This window comes from Leopardus geoffroyi, chromosome D2, assembly GCF_018350155.1.
Source record: "Leopardus geoffroyi isolate Oge1 chromosome D2, O.geoffroyi_Oge1_pat1.0, whole genome shotgun sequence".
In the NCBI taxonomy this organism is placed as follows: Eukaryota; Metazoa; Chordata; class Mammalia; order Carnivora; family Felidae; genus Leopardus; species Leopardus geoffroyi.
This window is the reverse complement of record NC_059334.1, coordinates 6,717,285-6,739,413: the sequence shown is the minus strand read 5'-3', so window position 1 is coordinate 6,739,413 and position 22,129 is coordinate 6,717,285. Positions and strand designations below refer to the sequence as shown.

The 22,129-nt window shown below is 51.4% G+C and overlaps 1 protein-coding gene across 10 annotated transcripts in view; it reads left to right on the top strand.

The window, feature by feature from the left end:
- The window catches only part of SGMS1 (sphingomyelin synthase 1), a 293,110-nt gene that overhangs the window by 249,865 nt on the left and 21,116 nt on the right, over positions 1–22,129 (top strand). For all 10 annotated transcript variants that reach the window (XM_045439431.1, XM_045439423.1, XM_045439430.1 and 7 more), the window contains 2 exons: positions 3,108–3,886; positions 21,270–21,387. In XM_045439431.1, coding sequence (XP_045295387.1) covers positions 3,282–3,886; positions 21,270–21,387 — 723 coding nt within the window. In that variant the 5' untranslated portion in view covers positions 3,108–3,281. The remainder of the gene's footprint in view (positions 1–3,107; positions 3,887–21,269; positions 21,388–22,129) is intronic.

Below are 22,129 nucleotides of genomic sequence, written 5' to 3'. Positions count from 1 at the left end.
GGACCCTGGGGTGTCTGAGTAAGTCCTCACCTTTGAGCAGTGACCTTTGAGGTATTGAGTATGCCTGGCAGTTGCTTCCATGGAAATTTTCTTTTCCCCTTTTACGTGATCTTAAAATCGTCTGCAAGAAAATAGCATCTAGGCCTTTATTTTCAAGCTTCAAAGCTTGCTTGAAAAACAAAGGTTTCTTTTCTGAGGAAATTTGGAAGGCTGTTTGAACTCGTGTGTCAGAATGATTGGGCTTTAAAAATGCCATTTGGAGGTGGCAGCTTCAGTCCCTATTTATGAAATGTCACCGGGAGCCCAGTCAGGTGTCAGAAAGCAAGCAGGACATTACCAGAAGAACAAGACATATTTCTTGGCGTAATCATAGCTTTCATTCCTTTTCCCCCATGAGGTCCTCAGAGCAGGAGCAGCCCCAGGGAAGGTGGGCAAGGTTGTTGTTAATCCTATTTTCCAGAGGAAACTGAGGCTCGGCGAGGGTTCAGGACTTGGTCAGGAAGGGATGTAGCCAGGCAGGGTCCTGACTCCCGACTCCCCGACTCACATAGGCGGCCGTCTTTGCGGGCACACGAGCCGATTACATCACGTGGTTGCAGGTATCGGCGCGCTCGGGATTCAGGGATGGGGATGGGATTGGGAAGGACCTGAAGGACCAAGGGAAGAAGACCTTGGACTTGTTGGAGCGGAGTCGATGGGGTGTGCGCGCTGGGGGTGAGCACCGGGACGGCCTCCGGGAGGGGACAGTGCTGTTGTCCTCTCACCAGGGGAGCCGTCGCTGCGTCTTGCTGCGTCTTGAGAGTTCTGTGGCTGTCAAACTGCTGATGGGACTCACTTTTGTGACATCTGTGTTCCTCCATCTGCGAGCGTGTCTGACGGCCTCTATTGTCTCCTACCTTTGGCTGTTTTCCTGTTTTAAAGATTATTAAGCCTTACGAGGAGATTATCAGACAATTTCCTCATCAGAAAGAAGTGAAATCACGAGTTGGCATGGTCTGGTCTCTGTGGCCCCCCGCGATTTCCCCTCTGGCCGACTTCCCACCTCCGGCAGGGGAAATGAGGAAGCCACACGAAAAGCCCTTTCATTCCCTTGGGCCTGAACGTTGCACCAGGATTTCTTCTCTAGAGTTCTTGTAGCCACTCCCACGTGCAGAAGGCCCCCTTGCCTGCTACTGTAACCCTGCCGGGGAGTATCTGGCGAGTTCCCCTTTCCTGTAGGACCTTCCGGCAGGACTCCCATGTGGCTTGTGTCTTCTCGTCACCGGGCAGGACTGGCCACGACTGACGCTCTTCTCTAGTGCTTTTCAAATGGCCAGAGGTCCACTTTGGTTTCACGTTTCCCTCTGAAGAATGCCCACGGCATCCTCCTTGGCCATCCAAATGGTTTTCAAGCAGTTTGCAGCGTCGGTGGCAATGTCAGTAGGTCTTACTTTCCACGACCCCGTCTACGTGCCGATAGATGTAAGGGGCATGCCCTGAGGTACTGAGCAGAGGTTGAGTGAGCACCTCCCAGCCCTTGCACGGGGAGTATGTGGATGCTCAAGATGGTAGCCCTCCCGCCCTCACTCGTGGTCTCCTGGGTGGTTGCCACAGGCCGGTGGAACAGCCACGTGGATGCCCAGAAGAGAGAACACCCAATGTTTTTGCAAGGTCCGGAATATCTTGAGCTGTGCTGCCATTTGATTGGTTGTTATGGGGGGCGGAGAAACTGGGAGTGGATGGCTGTCCACCTTGAGTCCAGACTCTGATTCCGGGTACGGTAGAGACGAGTTTGGACTTTGGAATTGAAGACCTGAATTTGGGTCATGTTTGTGCCGTTAGCAATGTGCTCCTTGGGGGGTTGACAGGGATCGCTGGGGAAGAAAAGTGGTGGTGAGCAATCCTCAGTGAAGTCAATTCGAGGAATCGTGGTAACCCGGTTTTGGTCCCGGACGATTTCCTGGAGCCTCTAACTCATGCACAGTCCCGACTGCCAACGCATACTGCTGGCCCTCGGAGAGGACGTGCACTTCCTAGACCTCATTTGGATGATTTCTAAAGCGCAGAGCATTTTGTCAGATTATGATTCTACGAAGCATACTCGGGAAGCACGGTCATGACCCATTTCTAGCCATTAAACCTATTAATCTGTGCGCGTTTTTTTGTTTGGTTTTGTTTTTGTTGTTGTTGTTTTGTAGTTAGCACCACATTCACCTTTTGAGAAACAAAAGTTAGGCAGCTCTTGGACAGGGTGTTTCCATGGTGAGGGAAAGTAGACGTTAGCTATTGGATAGGATAGAAAATTTGAGAAAGAGAAAAAGAGGATATGGGATCTCCAGACCCCTTCTAGTGCTCCAATTACATACGACTTTTCAAGGGGATACTTGACTGTTCGTTTCACAGATGAAGGCGCTGTTGACTCAAATTATGCTTGGTCTTCCGCTGGCCGCCGTTATTTCGCTAACCACGATCGTTTGTTCCAGAACGCAGTCTTTACTTCTCACGTGTTGTTTTGGATTTTAAGTGATTGTTACAACACTGATACATGCTGATTAAAGAAAACCAGCTGAGAGAAGAGTAGAAAATGACCCCACATTTGGAAAAAGGGATTCTTTGGTGTTTTTTTGCGTGTAGGACTCTGCAGTTGTTGGACCAGATGCACTCGAAGCTCTGCATTTCTGTGATTCTCTTGTGTCTCTGTGACGTTTCAGTGGCTTATGTACGTTTGAAGACATTTCTCCACCAGATAGTTTGGTAGATTCGGCCACTTCGCCGCGTTATTTCAGATTATCTCAGAAGGTAGGTAGTAAGCACGGAGGGAATCCCCAACCTACACCGAGGCATATCCGGAGCACTGTTGGATGCTGGCTTAGAAAACATTCTTCGGTATCTATCCGGGTCTAATCTAATGCTCCTTCAGGAACGATGGGCCAGGGAGACCCTGGACCAGGCCCTGTGGCCAGCTGTGCCCTCCCCGGCAGGTGGTTCTCTGGGTGCAGCCAGTTGCAACTTCCCCGGCAGGTGGTTCTCCAAGTGCACGGGGCACCTTCCCGGGTAGCCAGTTCTCGGGGCGCACCCCTGGGGACTGACGTGCGGCTCCCTCCTGACTGTGTCTCTTGCCTCCGCAGAAGGAAGACCCCCGGTGCACCATGAGGTGAGCGCGCTCGGGCACCCAGAGCCCCGGAGAGCTGCGTGCGGGCTGCGGGAGCGGCTCCGCGCGTCTGGCCTCGCACGTCCCCGGCATGAGGCCGGGCAGCATGGGCGCGCCGCCGCGGGACCGCTGACCCCCGCCCGCCGGGACCATGAAGGAGGTGGCGCACTGGTCCCCCAGGAAGGTGGCAGACTGGCTGCTGGAGCACGCCATGCCCGAGTACTGTGAGCCCCTGGAGCACTTCACGGGCCGGGACCTGATCGGCCTGACCCGGGAGGACTTCGCGCGGCCGCCCCTGTGCCGCGTGTCGGCCGACAGCGGGCAGCGGCTCCTGGACATGATCGAGACCCTGAAGGTGGAGCAGCACATGGAGGCGCACAAGAACGGCCACGCCAACGGGCACCTGGGCGCAGGCGCGGCCGGCCCCGGCCTCCAGGCCACGCCCAACGGGGTGCCTAACGGCTACCGGAAGGAGATGATCAAGATCCCCATGCCCGAGCCCGAGCGCTCCCAGTACCCCATGGAGTGGGGCAAGACCTGCCTGGCCTTCCTGTACGCACTCTCCTGCTTCGTCCTCACCACGGTGATGATCTCGGTCGTCCACGAGCGAGTGCCTCCCAAGGAGGTGCAGCCCCCGCTACCGGACACGTTTTTTGACCATTTTAACCGCGTGCAGTGGGCCTTTTCTATCTGTGAGATTAACGGCATGATCCTCGTAGGACTCTGGTTAATTCAGTGGCTGCTCTTAAAATACAAGTAAGTGGGAAGCGACAGCTCTGGGCCGCGGCGATTGGAGTGGGTGGGGGAGCGGTCCGGGGGGCAGGCGTCTGGTGCGGGTTATTGGGCGGTGACGCTCAGCAGGAGAAAACCCTCGGACCCCTCCGGAGAGCACAGGCTCCTGCATCACGGAGGAGCCACCCAGCGTTGGTGCCATTAGCCCCCCAAATAAATCGTTGACTGGCCCGTGTGCCGTGACGGCTGCGTGGCTTTTCCCACGCAGGGTCAGACACGCAGACCCTCAGCAGTAGGGATTTAAGGACGTCTGGCACCCAGAACGCAGGACAGCCGTTCCAGGGTGGCTTGGGCTGTTGGGAAGACGGCGCCCTCGGGAAATGACTGTGCGTGAACCCGCACGGCTCTCCACCGTCCAGAATGCACAGCACTTACAGTCACGTGGGGCTGTTCCACTGAGGCTTCTCAGGAGCTTGCACAGGCACCTCCTTTTGGTTGCCGCTGGGTGCCAGGTGGCTTTCGTGTCCCAGGCTGTGCACTCAGTACAGACCCCTCGGGCGAGCTGGTTGCCCGGGCCCACAAAACCCACCTTGCCCCCATCGTCGGCGTCTGGCTTTCCCATTAGTGGAACGTTTTCGCGTTCCATGCGTGGGAGCTGGGAACCGATTTGCGACTGTGTCCAGTGGACTGCATTTCATGACCCCCAGTGTGGTTGAATTCAGTTAAGGAGATCATCTGAAACCAAGACAGCCAAGTGCAGACTGAGAGCCCGTGCTGAACTTTTTATCCAAGAAATGATGAGTTTTTTTTCCTGGTATGTTTTCTTATTAATTCTTATATAAAGATAGCATTTCTTATAAATTCTGTATCTGCCCGTGGAAGCGAACGCAGTTCCCCACCGCGTGCCGGGAAAGGAGGGCCTTTACCCCTTTATAAAGGAAGTTGCTTAAGTGGCCGGTGCCGACTTTGGGGTTGGCCTGGCACTTCCACAGTAAACTGGGTTTGAAATACAAACCGTGGTCTGGGCTGCATTTGATTTGGCGGAAGACTTTTGTTCGCTTGGTTTTAATAGGCTGAGTAAGCAGGAGAGGCTCTAGAAACGTGAGGTGCTGAGAATTTACTTAATGCGTTTTTTTCAGCTGCCAGACTTCACATCTGCTTTTGACGTAAAAGCCCATGAGAGGAAAATGCCAGTAGGATTTCTGGGTTTTGTCTGATCTTTGTTATTTTGTTTACCCTGAGTTTGTTTTCTGGCTTTTCGTAAAAATTCGCACATGCAAGTAAATGATTTACTGCCCCAGAATGAAACCCTGCAGATCAGTCAACGCCGTGTACAAGTTCGAATCTTTCACTTTTATTTAACTAATTTTTAATTAGTCAATTTTTTTTAGGACCGTGCCTTTTCGATGCTGTGCTCTTGTTCTGGGACGTGTCCCAGCCATAGGGCTCATTTCTGCAAAGTGTGTTGCTATTTACATTCCTCTGGGCTGGGACTTGTCACACCTGTTTTTCTTGAAGCTTTCTGATTCTATGTTTTCCTGGTACTTCCTGCCACTGCTGCGGTCCCTTGTGTATTTAACTTTCTCAGCAGCTGCGGATCTGTGGGTGCCAGCCCCCCACCGAGCCCCCACTGAGCCCCCACATGCTGGGTGTTGTGGGGGAGTCTCTAAGTCTCCAGAGCTTTGTTTTCTTCACGGATAAATTAAGGGCCTCCTAGTCTAGAGAGTTTCTGTTATCCTGCAACTGTGTTTTATTCGTTTCTAACATTGTTCCTTTTTTTTTTTTTTTTTTTTAAGTCTGTTTATTTTCGAGAGGGAGAGCAAGTGGGGAGGGAACGGAGAGAGACAGAGAGACAGGAGAGAGACAGAGAGACAACCGCAAGGAGGCCGGCCCCCCCTTAGTGCAGAGCCCGGCGCGGGGCTCGAGCTCATCAACGGCTGGATCGCGACCCGAGCCGAAGTTGGACGCTTCACCGACTGACCCCCCCCCCTTATTGAACGGGCCAGTTATGTTTAAAGACTGTTAGCCGCAGAGCATTTTTTGTCCAGAACACATCCAAGTAAAGATTCTCTGAAGTCTTCTCTCAAGATTCCATGTGGGCAGCTGAGGGAGGCCGGCTGTTGTCGTGACAGTCCAGCCCCTGTCCTGCTCTCCGTGTCCTTCCTCGGGAGGCCTCTCCTGAGTGTGTGTGGCACAGCGGGTGCGTAAGAGGCAGGAAGAGCGATGGAGCGGGTGGGAATGAACCGGCTCCCTTCCCCTGGCCCGCAGGAGGAAGAGGAAAATGTTCTGTAGAGTCCAAGAGACCCCTTGTTTCTGGTGTGTGGCTTTTGTGGGGCAGCGGTTTTATTTATCTAGTGTGTTAGGGAAGCGGATCCTTCTGGTTCTGGAACGTTCTGTGTAACAGAGCTAACTTGTCACTGTGTTTGTGCTCGACTCTCCTGATTCTTGCCCGCCGTCCCCAATGTGCAAGGGGTTTGCCGCCTAAGAGCACATTTTACACAGCTCCCAGGAGTGAGGCCCGTTCAGCCAGTCATTCCCACAAGGCGTTTGACTTTCAGAGTGTCGAAGCCCTTCCGGGTGCCTGGGGGGCTCAGTCATTGGGCATCCGACTTTGGCTCTCTGTGCAGACAGCTCGGAGCCTGGAGCCTGCTTCGGATTCTGTGTCTCTCCATCTCTCGGCCCCTCCCCTGCTCATGCTTTATCTATCTATCAAAAACAAATCAACATTTAAAAAAAAAGGTACTTAAAAAGAAGTAAAAGTAATTAGGACACATGAGAGCTGGTCTCAACAGGGTGCCCTCTTTGTGAAAATGCATCAAGCTATAGTTAGAACTTGAGCACTTTGCTTTATCTATTTGTGCTATACTTCAACAAAAAAGTTTACATTTAGAAACGAAAATCCTGGGGTGCCTGGGTAGCTCAGTTGGTTAAGCACTGACTTCAGCTCAGGTCATGAACTCACAGTTCGTGGGTTCGAGCCCTGCTTCAGGCTCTGTGCTGACAGCTCAGAGCCTGGAGTCTGCTTTGGAATTTGCGTTTCCCTTTCTCTCTGCCCTCCCCCACTCGCGGTCTCTCTCTCTCTCAGCCTGTTCCTTCCTGCTTCTGTATCTTCCACTCCTCAGGGAAGGATCAGAGGCTGAAGCCATGGAGGAGGATTGATTCACTGAGAGGTAACATCACTAAAATTTGGGCCATACCCCGCGATCACAAGCCCATCGGCAGGACGCGTGAGGTGCAAACCTTGACACGATATTGACACTGAGACGCGTGCTGCCCTTCTGCCGCCTGTGGGTGTCCTTCACTGTTAAACAGAAGTTGTAGTTTTTTACTTAAAATATTTTTTTGCCTCTTTAACACGTCCCCCTCAGGTTTGTATGTACGTGTGTTTGTATATACGTATATTCACGTGGGATTTCCGTGACATCGCTAAGCGGAAGATAATAGTGCCCCTCCTTCGAAACTTTTTCTCCTTTTTTTTTCTTTGCTTGCTTATTTATTTATTTATTTATTTATTTATTTATTTATTTACATCCAAGTTAGTTAGCATATAGTGCAACAGTGATTTCAGGAGTAGATTCCTTAGTGCCCCTTACCTGTTTAGCCCATCCCCCTTCCCACAACCCCTCCTGTAACCCTCAGTTTGTTCTCCATATTTAAGAGTCTCTATTGTTTTGTCGCCCTCCCTGTTTTTATATTATTTTTGCTTCCCTTCCCTTGTGTTCATCTGTTTAGTATCTTAAATTCTTCATATGAGTGAAGTCATATATTTGTCTTTCTCTGACTAATTTCACTTGGCATAATACCCTCCAGTTCCATCCACATAGTTGCAAATGGCAAGATTTCATTCTTTTTGATTGCTGAGTAATACTCCATTTGTGTGTGTGTGTGTGTGTGTGTGTGTGTGTGTGTGTGTGTATACACATACATACATACATACCACATTTTCTGTATCCACTCGTCCGTTGATGGACATTTGGGCTCTTTCCATACTTTGCTTATTGTCAATAGTGCTGCTATAAACATGGGGCGCATGTGTCCCTTCAAAATAGCACACCTGTGTCCCTTGGATAAATGCCTAGTAGTGCAATTGCTGGGTTGTAGGGTAGCTCTATTTTCAGTTTTTTGAGGAACCTCCACACTGTTTTCCAGAGTGGCTGCACCAGCTTGCACTCCCACTAGCAGTGCAAAAGGGTTCCTCTTTCTCCACATCCTGGCCAACATCCGTTGTTGCCTGAGTTGTTAATCTTAGCTATTCTGACAGGTTTGGGGCAGTATCTCATTGTGGTTTTGATTTGTATTTCCCTGACGATGAGTGATGCTGAGCATTTTTTCACGTGCCGGTTGGCCACCTGGATATCTTCTTTGGAGAAGTGTCTACTCATGTCTTTTGCCCATGTCTTCACTGGATTATTTGTTTTTAGGGTGTTGAGTTTGGTAAGTTCTTTATAGATTTTGGATACTATAATCCTTTATCTGATGTGTCATTTGCAAATATCTTCTCCCATTCCATCGGTTGCCTTTTGGTTTTACTGATGGTTTCCTTTGCTGTGCAGAAGCTTTTTATCTTGATGAGGTCCCAATAGTTGATTTTTGCTTTTGTTTCCCTTGCCTATGGAGACGTGTTGAGTAAGAAGTTGCTGCGGCCAAGGTCAAAGAGGTTTTGCCTGCTTTCTCCTAGAGGATGTTGATGGCTTCCTGTCTTACATTGAGGGCTTTCATCCATTTTGAGTTTATTTTTGTGTATGGGGTAAGAAAGTGGTCTGGGTTCATTCTTCTGCATGTCGCTGTCCAGTTTTGCCAGCACCACTTGCTGAAGAGATGGTCTTTATTCCATCGGATATTCTTTCCTGCTTTGTCAAAGGTTAGTTGGCCATATGTTTGTGGGTCCATTGCTGGGTTCTGTATTCCATTCCATTGATCTGAGTGTCTTGTTTTTGTGCCATGGAACTTTTTCATCTTTAAAATCGTGCATAATGTCGTCTCCCATTTAGAATTGGACTTTGAAGCCATTGACTAGGAAAAGCTCCCTGGAAATCTCTGCATTTGTGTCAGACTTGCCTGCAGCAGGTATCCCTTGTTTTAAGAAAGCAGGACAGAGAACATGTCACCCCTGGCAGATGCGGTAAGGGTTCCTCACGCGTGGCTGAATCCCAGCGAACACGGTGGTGCCTGTGTGTGATACGTGCAGCTGAGCCCCTGACAGAGAAGAAGGTCAAGGACCAGGATGGTAGACTTTCCAAGTCGGTCAAGGGTCCCCCAACCCCCAGAGAAATGCTTGTGGCTTAGAGCGGCATCCTCAGGTGCCACAAACTCAACTTGTCCCAAACCAAGTCACCATCTTTTTCTTCCGGTCCTCCGCGTGCGTGAGCAGTGGCATTGTCTAGAAGCCTACGGCGTGTCGTGGGTTTGCCTAGAAGCCTATAGCGTGTCGACTTGCGTCACAGAGACGGCCACTGCATTCTGGCGAGTCTAACTTCAGGTTCTGTACGTCTTTCTGTTGCTGCTAGTGACGTGTGGTGGGTCCTCAGAGGGAGGCCTAGTTCCTCAGCATGCAGTTCGGGGTCCTTCAGGGTCTGGCCCCAGTCTGTCCTGCCTCATCTCTGACTACCCCGCCCCAGTTTCCTGGGAACGCTCGTCCCAGTGCTTTCTCCTCGTTGCGGGTGGTCTCCCTCGCTGCCAGGTTTTAAGTCCCCGAGGGAGAGGCCTCGGTCCCACTTGTCACTCATCTTTAGGCCCCGCTGCTGGGTACGGAGAGTGACACACAGAAAGTGCCCATTTAAAGTTCATTTGTTCCTTCAGCTTGTCTTTACTGAGCAGCCTGTTAGGTGCCAGGCACTGTCACAGACCCTGAGGCTGCAGCAGAGCCCCCGGTGTCCTCGCGGAGCTTGTATTGTGACCAGCGGGAAGCAGGCAGTGAGCAAATGAATACGTGATTCCAGGTACAGTTCAGGGAAATGGAGGAAAATAAAGCACTGTAACGGGTTAGCAAGGGGATGACGATTTAGATACGGTGATTAGAAAAGTCAGTTTAGGGGCTCCTGGGGGGCTCAGTCGGTTGAGCGTCCGACTTCGGCCCAGGTCATGATCTCGCGGTTCGGGAGTTCGAGCCCCGCGTCGGGCTCTGTGCTGACAGCTCGGAGCCTGGAGCCTGCTTGGGATTCTGTGTCTCCCTCTCTCTCTGCCCCTCCCCTGCTCACGCTCACTCTCTCTCTCTCTCTGTCTCTCTAAAATAAATAAAATAGTGAAAAAGAAGAAAAGTCAGTTGAGCAGACACCTGAACCCAAGTGAGGGGAGCACCCTGCGGTGTTGGGGGCAGGAGCCGTGCACACAGGAGACGCAACAGGTGCAGCGGCCCCGGGCTCACTGGAGCAGCAGCTCAGGGCGCGTGCGGCCCACTGAGCTGAGAGGAAGCCGCGACTCAGACGGTCAGCAGGGTGTGGACGGCGGGCGAGCGGGGACGTTGTGGGCCACGGATAAACAGGATGCTGTTCTGAGTGTGGTGACAGGTCGTCAGAGGAGAATGACGCGAACAGGTCACGTCATAAAGGAGTCGCTCCGCCACAGTATAGAGTGGACGCGGGGCCGGTCGGGATGCATCGCAGCAGCCAGATGGACCGTCGCCGTGACTTAGACTCACGTGACATTTGAGTAAACCTTGTTGCTCTAGAGGCCACGGCTGCGAGTACGTGTGGGCTCCCGTATGTTTTGTAGCCACGACGCTGGCTTCGGCTGCAGAATTTCTCCTATAAGGCTTTCAGGTCTGTCTGTGAACCGCTGAATTTTATATAGCATTTAATGAGGAGCTGGAATTCACTGACGTGGAGCTGTCGCCACCTTGCTTGGACATACCCAGTCACACGTTCATCCCGACAGGTGTTTTCTCCTGTGGCTTCTTTTGGACCAGATACTTGTCTAAAAGGTTCCGTGCAAGCCCGTTGGGGCTGGGGGTGGGGATTGTGTAAGAACGAATTAAGTGTCGCAGGATATATTACGGCCCCACTGCCGGAGAGAAGGTTTGAAGAGAAAAAGGAGCCACTGGAGAGTTGGGTCCTGGAGCGCAGTCGCAAGAGCTCAGTGCTCAAGACAGCCCGGGTCTGCCGTAGAACATTCCAGCATAAGGAGTTAGAAGGTTAGAAGGAGTCACGGGGCGACTACCGCCACTGAGTCTGTCCTTTGACGGTTGGGGCCAAGACGAAAGGCGAGGAGGGAGAGGGTGCTGGCAGAGCCCGCTCAGGACCGTCTCTGGGGCCTCGCTGACCTACGGGAAGAGGCAGGTGCAGTTTTCCCGGCCGGCTTCCCCGGGATGGCACCCAGGGCACCGGGACGGCATTCTGGATGGCGACAGCAGCGTGCGGGCGACGTTCAGACCACGCGGGAAAGGACTGGTTTCGTATTCTGTCCTTTGATAAGCGCTCTGGCCTCGCGGGCGGCGTTGATCAGGAGGGTCATGTGCCAGCCTGAGGACGCATCTGCAGCCTTCACCTCGTCCCGCGAGTGGGATCTAATCTCCCGCCGATGAGCAGCCACTGTATTTTGGTTCGTGTCTTACTGCACAGGCTGGACCCCATGCTAACATTTACCGTCTGTTCTGCCCCCTTCTTGACTGCCCTGCACCCGTGCTGCTCCTCACGGGTAGTTAATTGGATCTGAGCCCTTACCTCTTGGCTCTTCCGTAGTCCCCAGGGTCCTTTATGGCCACGGTTACTGTCCACGTCTGGCCGGGTTCTTCGGTGGTTGTGGTTAAGCTTTTCAGAACTCTGCGTTCAGAGCGTCCGCGATGAAGCTGGTGTCCCCACGTTCCCAGGCGACAGAGTTCATTTTCCAAGTTCCAGAAGAGCCCCTTCTTGAGGCCGTTGCCCGCTGCTGTAGACGGACCTCACGCTGAGGACCACGAGGCTGGTCTGCTGGGACGTCCAGACATCGTTCTGTCGAGCTGTTGGTCAGGAGGTCCTGCAGACGGTGGCATGACAGGGCCCAGCACCAGCACGGCCGAGCCGCGTGGGGGTTCTCTTCCGGCCGGGCACCGTCAGTTTCTGAAAGCGTGTGTTGTCCAAACTCTCCAGGTATACAGCTCAGAAGGACACACATTCCCCCATGTTGGTGCAGCACTGGAGTTGGGGGGGTGGGGGGACACCTGGCTCATGTAATGGACTGGTCGGCTGTCGTGTTCCTTGTCAGCGGTGAAGCAAGACGAGGGCTCAGGGACCCCCCTTCCCGCCTTCGCCCCCCTCTGCACACAGGCTGCGTCCGGGACGTGAGCCCCCCCATTTCTTTTCTTCTGCACCTCCCGTCCGTGTGGCCAGCACTCAGGGTCACCCCGTTCAAGTGGCACATTCCAAACCAGCTGAGGTCAAGAATTGGTTTCTACGTGCGTCCCGTCATGTAAGCCCGTCGGTCCTTAACATAATTGGCAGCTCCCCTTTCTCAGCGAAGGAAGCCGAGATGCAGGGTTGACTTGCCGCAGGTCCCACGGGGAGTGAGTTGGGGCCGGAAGGCTCTGCGGCAGAGAGGCAGTCTAGAAGTGCCCCTGTCCTGTGGAGACACGCTTTCTTAGCTGATGCGGTGGCACGAGACGGCGTGATTAGGACAGACAGACAGACGGAAGACGGATCCCCTGTGTTGAGCGGCAGGGTTGATGTGTCCTCGCCCACCGTGTGGAGACACGTGCGCCTGCCTCGCCCCCCCGACAGCGGTCACGTCTTGCTGTGCTTTGTAGGAAGTGCACTTGGCTCCATGCTGGCCGTGTGCCGCCCTGTCACCTCCCACGTGGGCCCAGCTCACCACCGCTCTGGGAGATCCCCCCGGCCACCAGCTTCAGTCACGCTTTTCCCCCGGAGACCGCCGACCAGGGGCGCTCAACCTTTCTCGCTAATGCTCTGTTTCCGGCAAGTTCTCCCCCCTTTGATTGCAGCCCTCCCACCAGCTGGGCTGCAGGACCTGGGCTGAGATCCTGTTTCCTTTCCTTTCCTGGGGACCTTCTCTGCCCCATTATCTTCCCCAGCGATCCTGACCTCCCAGGTTTCCACGGGCCCCTGCTTCAGCTCCTCTGATGGGGACGTTCCTTGCAGAGGAGGGGACCGTCACTCTAGGAGCTGGGTGGTGGACTCAGTCCCGGCTCTTCCTGACTTCTCATTCCCACGGTGGCTGACAGGCGGTCTCCCAGGTTAGATCTCAAGACCTAAATGCTAGTCTAAGCCCTAGGAATTCTAGGGAAACTGGATTCACCCTGCAGCGCTCCCTAAATGCTGGAATCACAGCAGGTTAGGTTTTAAGTTAACATAAATGTTGTAAGAGTTTTTTCCACCAAGACTTAAGAGAAAAGGGGGAGAGAGCGAAACTAAAAGTACACAGGCACAATAAATTTTCATGGGTCGATTTTTATTTATAACGCTAAAGAAAACTAAGTAATGCAGCTTGCCTCTAGGCAGATTAGAAGTGAAACAAAAAGAAAACAGAAGTTACCTGTCGGGTTGCCAAACATAAACAATGGGTTTGTAGCCCTTGGGATATTTTTCTGTGTGTGCCCAGATATGTGTAATCTGTATATGAGTGGGTGTTTAAGCAGTATGAGGTTCACCTTCTTTCTGTTTTATAGCACACCCAGGCATGCTGTCTCCCAAACCATTACTTACCCATGGTCTGTCTGATTTGGAAGTCACCGCATTTGTCCCCCGCCAGCCTGTCGGCACTGTGACAGTGACAGGCACTCAGTTAACGCGGCAGATCTTACCTGTGGAAGATCACCTGTCCCTGCAGCCACTTACTGTACTAACCGAGTAGATCTGGTCAGGTTGCGGAATTACCGTAGTGGCATTGTCTCCTTCCTGCGAGATGGGAGTGAGGCGGCAATGTCTGTCCCGACATTGTCCCTCACTCAGCCCACAGGCACTGTCCTGTGGGCTGAGTGAGGTGACCTGTCTGAAGTCCCTGCCTGAGTCCTTGACACCCTCCTGGTTCCCAAGCCTAACCCACCACATCCGTCTTAGTAAGTGGCATCCCACCCTTCCTCACCACCTCTGTGGCCGCCCTGGATCTGCCACCATCCTCTCTGGGCTGGGCTGTCACAGGAGCCTCCCCCCCCCCCCCCCCCCCCCCCCCGGTCTCTCTGTTCCTGGTCTCGCTTCCCTTGATACACTTGTCAGCCTGGCAGCCCGTGTGTGTTACCGTGAGAGTAAGCAGGTGTACATCCCTGTCCCCCCAGCTGCGACAGCTTTGAGGTCAGAGTGCTCGTGCCGACCCGGGGGGTCCTCCCAGGTCTCCTGTCCTCGGGTGTTCTACTCCACCACCCCTCACCTGTCAGCAGACACCCGCACGCGCTAGCCTCTGTCTGGAATCTCCTGCCACGGACATCCTCCTGGCTAACCCCCATTCACAGGGACGTCTCCTCCGACCCGCGTAGCCCCAGACTGCAGTCTGCCTTCCCCCACACCCTCGCTCAGTTTGACCGCCTCGCTCTCTAGATAAAATGCTCTGATTTTGCTTATTTGTCTTGCTAGTTGTCTGCCCCTTCCGCCGCTAGGCAAGCACCCAGGCAGGCTTCCCGTCCGTGCTGTGCAGCACAACATTCCCAGTGCCCAGCACGTATTTTTGTTACGTGAACAAATACCGAAATCTTAAAAAATTTGAAGTAATCTCCATACCCAACATGGGGCTCGAACTCAGGACCCCAAGAGCAAGAGTCGCGGGCTCTACCGGCTGTGAGCCAGCCGGGCGTCCCTACGTGAACAAATAAATAATAGCAGCGGCTAACGTTTATTGAATGTTGCCCTATGCTCATCACCGTGCCAAAAATTCCGTGTTAGCCACTGCTGCTGATGTATGTGCTTATTTCGGTTTTAGAAACCCTCTGAAACCCTCTGTGAGAAGGAGAGTGTGTTACTTTTAAGGTTAATCCATTAGCCCCAGAGCAAACATCAATAATCGTTCAGTTCCGCTAGCTGTGACAGAACCAGCCCCTAAAAAGGCGATTCAAGGTGGTAAGTTTTGATGTAGGAAAGATGTGAGTGTACATATACCTATACGCGTCATATGTATGCATGTAGATATTTATGTATATGATGCATCTATGTTACGTACACGTAAGATCTATGTATTTGGGTATACCATGTATGTGCTTGCATTATGTGTGTGCGTATAGCTATGTGTTATATGTATATGTAACACAAGCACACATGTTTATACACACGTATATACATGTACACGTGAACATATATCATTTTTGTTAATAGCCTGAAATACCAACAAGAAACGTAACTCCTTCTGTTTTGCACATATAGATCTAGCAGTTTCTGGAAGACACTTGATGTTAATTCTTCACGACTGTTCCGGGCAGATCATATCGATATCGTCTCTCATATCTTGTAGAGTAACATTTTTTTTCTTTACCTTATGTTACAGTCTCTGTTTAACCCAGGAAATGATAACGTATATGTCGATATATTGAGTGGGGGCAGTTTTATAATATGACCTGTTCTTTGCTAATTCCTTAAGCCAGTGTGGATTGTTTCCTGCTTGTAATCAATTATTGTATTAGAGTGCACATCTTCTACATGGAGCTTAGGAAAGAAAACCTAAGCCATTGCCTTTTTTTTTTCTTTTGCCCTGACCATTTCTTTAGTGAAAAGAACAGCTGGTTGAAACTCCAGAGACCAAGGGCCCATGTGGTTCTCGTTGACTGGCTCTGGCCCCAGGCTAGTACTTGAACTTTTTACATCCTAATTTTTCCTTCTGTATAATGGGACAATAACCTATGCTAAGCAGGAATGTGGTTAAAATAATTAATACCAAAGATGTAAAGTTTCTTTGAGTTGGCTCATTAAAAGGGAGAAAGGCATTCTGCATGCACAGACACCTGTCTGGGCGGGGTCTGTGAGCACGTCTGTCTCCTGACTCACAGGCTGTGCCATCCACCCTTGTGGGTGCCCAGGAAATATTAAATGAGTTACAGATCTTTGGGGGGGGGGGCATGCACGTTTGCTCTTTGTCCCACGGCATTTACCCTGTCCCTTTTGTGTGTTTCACAAACCTTTCCTTGGCATTTTCTTTCCCAAAGTAGTGAGTTAAGCTCCAGGTTTTCATGGCTGTCCGTCCACCTGGACCAGTCGAGACCCGGGTGAGGGCTGTGAAGACACGGGACAGCGGGGGGGGGGGGGGGGGGGGGGGGGGGGGGGGGCGGCGGCTCGGTCCCGGGCTGCGGGGATCTGCGTGGATGCAGCCATCCTAGCAGGTGTTGTGAATGTTACTGCGTGTGCCGGAAGGTGCAGAGTGAGTGTCGGAGGCGGGTTAGTTCTGGCTGATACGTGGATGAGTTTAAAGGACAGTCGTTTACGGAAGGAGGGGGGAAGGGCCTGTCAGAGGCAATAAAGAAGCGATGTGCTGAGGCACAGAGCCGCGTGGTCTGGCCAGTGTCGCAGGTACCACCGTGAGCCTCACTGGGACTAAAAGAGAGACCCAGCCGTGTTTAAGAGCTTCCCCTGGTAGAAGGGACGAGCCCCTCTGTTGCTAATGGTGGTGTCAGCATCACATGAAATATACCATAAAGTAGAAGCAAAGTTCAAGAGTGGTGCCGAGGATGAAGTGGCTCTGTCCGGTTGAGGTCATCTGGAAGGTTTCGGGCAGAGGTGGCATTTGGGGTGGGTGGCTGGGATTATTGCAGACGGGATAATGGCAGAGGCCAAGGAGAGAGATGCAGGGCAAACGCAAGAAGCTAGGGTTTTAGAGAATAATGAGCAGCTTCTTTTGCCCCGGGGAGTGGGCTTTGTGTCTGCCAGGTAAGTCAGCTGTGGGGTCTGGTGGAGGGGACTTTGAACTTGAGTAGGCAGTGGTGAGGGGCTGACATTATCCAGGGAACCCAAGGGCTGGTAGCAAGGAAGTAAAGGGAGGAGAACATTTAAAACCTTTTGGAGTTTGGAGGGGCACCTGGGTGGCTCAGTCGGTTAAGTGTCTGACTTCAGCCCTGGTCTTGTGGATTGGGGGTTCGAGCCTCACATTGGGCTTTGTGCCGACAGCATGGAACCTGCTTCTGATCCTGTCCCCCGTCTCTCTCTGCTGGTCCCCTGCTCGTGAGTGTGTGTGCATGCTCTCTCTCTCTCTCTCTCAAAAAAAACAAAACAAAAAAACCCACTTTGGAGTAAATGTCCACAGAGCATGGGAATGGGGCAGGGGTGGTGAAGAAATTAAAACACAAGGATGGGATAGAGCGTACCAGGGAACTTCTCCAGAGTCTCCTGCCAGAGGACGGAGTGACAGGCAGCATCCTGGGAACTGAGCGGATGGAATGGCGGGACGTGAGACAACGTGAGGTTGGACAGAGGCGGGCCGGGCTGTCCCAAGCCTCCTGGGCTTGGTAAGGGCTTCGGATCGAACTGGAAACGTATTTGGCAACCACTGAAGGGGGTCAGAGGCTGTGTTCTGTTTATCTGTTTCCAAAAAAATGATCCTGGCTCGTCTGTGTGGAAGGGATTTTAGGGAAGCACGGGTGGTGTTAGGGACGACAGGTGCCAGGTCATCGTGTGGGAGTGCGGGCGAGACGGAACACCGAGGCGTGGCTGCCGTTCGAGACCCGCAGATCGAACCCCAGCGGGTAAGCAGATGTGGCCGTGCACAGTGGTAGACGCCTTTAGTGCTGGAGATCTAGATGGATCTGGTCCCGGAGTGTGATAACTAGTGTGCCTACTAAATTATCACCAGAACTCATTTTTTAGAGTTCTGGTCGATAGGAAATATCGACGTAAAACCCTAAGTTACTGAAAAATCTGAGTTAAGTAGATTTTTAAACGTGATTTAAATGTGTTAGGATGTCACCTCATCTGTAGGGGCACAGAGTATGTGCTCCAGGTAAAATTGGGGTTCCTTACACAATTTGACACCCGTTTCCCGAGTCTTTTCGTGTCGTGTGATACATTTGTACTTTGGCTTAAACTCAGAGCCTCAGTTTCCCCATCTGTGAACTAAGGATCGTATTGCGTTGCAGGTGTTCTTCAGAGCTAAATGGCACAGAGCCTGGCACATGGGAGAAATCTGGCAAAATCCTGGTTACTGTTCGTAACAGCCTGGAAAGACACCTCAGTAGCATTTCTGTGATTCGTGAGGAGAAGGCGAGGTGTCCTTTTGCTGGTGAGGAAGTAATTTTCAAGGAAATGAGTTGCGGTGGCCCAAGTCACCAGGCGCACCTTTCTTAGAGGCCGAGCACCCGTGTGATGCCCTCAGAGCGCCGGGTCTGCGTGGCGGACCCACGACTGCGCCACAGACGACGGGTCTCCCTGTCCTGTCCCTGTCACGTGTGCTTCTCTTGTTTCTCGCTTCTCGGATCGTTGCTTAGTCCACTGCCGTGTTTCAGGGCCCGTTGGTTCTAAGGGCCAGAAGCTTCCATAAAGAGCAGGCAGACCAGGTCTGGGCTCTGAAAGCATTTGTACGTTTTCTGGCTGTGGATTAGTTGAAAGAGCCAGCTTGTGGGAAACAAAAGGACTCTCCAGTGTTTTAATTTTACACTGTAGTGTGTTGACTTTTTTCAGCCTTTTTTCCTGTAGAACTTTACAGACCGTTGTGCCAGGTGCCAAAACCCACCTAACTTTGGTAGTATTTATTCAGGTTCTGAGTACTTTTTTCCTTTCTAAATTAGGGATGTTGAAAAGTTCACAGTCACTTGTTCTAGACATGACATGTCCTCTAACAAGTCTTTAATAATTATCTGTAAAATAGTAATTAATGCTTTTATTCTTGTATCCTTATAATCACATTTCACCAACGTGGATTGTTTTTGGTTTTTCTCTCTCTCTCTCAGGAAAAGTTGTAAGGGCCTGTTAGTCAAGTAGTCCACAGACAAACAGCTAGTCACGGCCAAAGACAAGTACCTGAGGAGGTCATGGTCAGCGCACAGTGTGAGCGGACGGGGAACAGGCTTCTCTCCGGCGTGAAAGGAGAGATGACCCCATGCGAGAAGAACACCTCTGTGGTGTCGACAGTTAGCGGTGTCTTGTTCTTGGCCTTTGCCGGATTTCTCGCAATATCTCATTAACACTTTCTCTGTGGCTTTTTTGTTGCCTTGTTCCATTTTTAACTGCTGTAAACCTTTTTAAAAAACACATCTCAAACTTTTGAACCTCTAAGTAAGTAAAACATTCTAACGTGTGAAATTTTTGTTGGAGGAATCAGTGCCTTAAGTACGTACATTTCTTTGAAACACTTTTATGATCTAGTTTTTTAAGTTTGTGGGGGGATCTCCTAGCTTAACTTTATATGTTGAAGATATTCTAAGATTAATTTTTAAAAGATTAAGTGATTCTCACAGCCACTTTCAACTCGTGGCCTTGTCAGCACTGATGAAGTCACGTGATAAATTCTTTTGATGGTTTTCACTTCAAGTCAAAGAGTAAATGTGACTGAATCTTCAATGTTTGTTACTTTTAATTTTTTTCTTTTTTTTTTTTAAGGTTTACTTATTATTTTATTTATTTTTATTTATTTATTTTTTTTGAGAGAGAGAGAGCACAAGTGGGGAGGGACAGAGAGAGAGAGGGAGAGAGAGAATCCCAAGCAGGCTCCATGCTCCGTGTGGAGCCTGACGGCGGGGCTCGATCAGATGACTGTGAGACCTTGACCTGAGCCTAAATCAAGAGTCCACCACCCAAGCTCCCTTTACTTAAAATTTTTTTTTTTTAATTGTAGTCTTTACCCAGATTAACTGGTAGCAGTCACTTTGTTTTCCTACCCCTAGAGAGAGAAACAGATCTGGATAAACAGTTTTGTGTCTTAGGTCTTTCTTGTGTACGTCAAGTGAAATTGCAAATAATTCTGGTTGGTTCGGGCCGGGTGGTGAGAGAGGGCATTTCCTTCTGAAGTAAGATAATCTTTATAATTCACTTTGGTGTTTCGAGTGTTCTCGGTCAGACATTCATGGGGTCCATATTGTTCTCTACTATTGTCCTTCTCTGTATTGTTTAATTGTATCGTGCCTTTTGTCGTACCGGGAGGCACATACCTTTACAAGACAGCTCTGTGCTGGGTAAATTCTTGCACTTGGAGATGGTGTGAACAGCTTCGCTAAGAGAAAGTAACACCACCTCTGTGGTGAGCAATTCTGACCCAGTTTCTGAAATGTGGGTGAGGGGGTAAAACACCCAGACTCCATCCATACGTCGTAAGTAACAAACACCAACAGGTGCAGTTAGGAATGAAACGCCAGTGCAGTTGTGTGGGTTATTTTGTTCTTCTTTCTTACTCCCATAGCTGGCCCGTTACTGAACCCGTTACTTTTGTTCCTCTCGTTACCACCAAAAATACGGGTGGCACCAAGTTCTCTTTCTAGTCCCCACTGCAGTAGGGATGTCCATCCTGCCTAAGAATCGAGCAACACTGTAGACTGTAGAGTGACTGAACGCCCAGGGTCCGAGAGGAAAGCCTGGCCCCTGTGTCTCAGACTTTTTTGTGTGTTTAACTCCGGCCACTCCGGGCCAAGGAAACCCTTGAACTCCTCATGGCGGAGGGAGGAGCCCCCAAGACCGGAATCGTGGCCTGTGGAAGAACAGGCTAGACGTAGGAAGGGAGGGACCGTTTTTGTCCAAGGATTCCCTGAAGTCAGTACAACTTAATCTAACTGAAGGTGACTCGTATGGACCGCCAACTTCGTACCCCGTGCACGTGTGTGGGTCGGGTAATTCGTTAGAAAGGCTCATCAAGGTGAAGGACGAGAGCCTCTGTGTCTCTTTCCTGCTTGTTTGGTCATCCATCCATGTAACCGTCGTGCGTGTGTGACGGGGGGCTTTCCGTACGGGATTTCTGATGCCATTGCCCCAGGTTTACGGGTACACAGAGCGCGAGTCAGGTGTCCGTGACCTGTCCCACAGCTACGTGGTTAGGAAATGGAGAGGGGCGGCGGGCTCACATGGTGGCCCTCAGACAGGCTCTTTGCCTTGACATCATGCTTTCTCAGAGATCAGCTCGGAGAATCCCTTCCTGGGACGTTACAAGCAAAATTGTTCAGTGTCCTTGACCCATTCCTGGTCAGAAAAATTTTGAATTTGCACTTTAGTGCCATTGTGCTTTTCTGAGCATTTTCCTTCTATGACAGAAGAGACTGCATGCGTTTAAGCACAGACACTAAGGCAGCTGCGATGGGGCGGGGGCGGGCCTTACCTGTCAAGCGAAGGTCAGCTCAGGTTTAAGGCCTCGGGAAGCCTAATCAGTAGGAACAGCGAGCACTTGAGACTCTCTGGGCCGGTTAATAGTAAAAACCAAAAACCACAACATCGTTCTCAGAATCCTCACCGCAATCTATTGGCTTTGATGAGAACATTCTTATTCTAGGCTCTCAAGGAACTTTGGGTTGGTTGGCTTGGTCGGGTCACGGAGAACTGAAATGCGCCTGCAGAATTTCCTGACTGAGTGCCCTGTCTTTCCCTTTCTCCAGGTCTATCATTAGCAGAAGATTTTTCTGCATAGTCGGCACGCTGTACCTCTACCGCTGTATCACAATGTATGTAACCACGCTCCCGGTGCCCGGTATGCATTTCAACTGCTCTCCGAAGGTAATCTTTGCTCACCGTGATTTTCCCTGTGTTTTCTGTCTGTCCTCCGGCCCAGGGGTCCTTTGACTAAGGCCGAAGGTGGAAGGTTCTTCAGAGTGTAGTCAAGGCCCCCCCGCCCGTGTCTGGGAAGGTTACTGAGCAGTGTGGCCCGGCGCCCGCCCCCTCCCCCCTCCCCCACATCTCCAGGCCCCGCCGTGCGCCCCAGCTGGGAGCATATGTGGTGTGGTGAGTGCGCTGGAGGCGGTTAAGCCGCGTGTGTGGGTGTAGCTCTTTGCTTTTCCTGCCAAACTTTTAAAATATCATTCGCTCCCTGGACCCAGATCCAAGAGCTCTTATATGCGTTTTTCCCCTCTCTTGGGTGGAAGGTTCGGCCTCCAGGGATATTTTTTCCTTCTTTCTACTAATCCCTGTGGTGGTCATCTCTTTTTTTAATTTTTTTTTTTTTTCAGCGTTTATTTATTTTTGGGACAGAGAGAGACAGAGCATGAACGGGGGAGGGGCAGAGAGAGAGGGAGACACAGAATCGGAAACAAGCTCCAGGCTCTGAGCCATCAGCCCAGAGCCCGACGCGGGGCTCAAACTCGCGGACCGCGAGATCGTGACCTGGCTGAAGTCGGACGCTTAACCGACTGCGCCACCCAGGCGCCCCTGTGGTGGTCATCTCTTAACGGCAGAGCAGGAGACGCTGTCCCCTCGTGCCCTCCACCCACCCGAACGAGATCACCGCTCCCCAGAGGCGCGT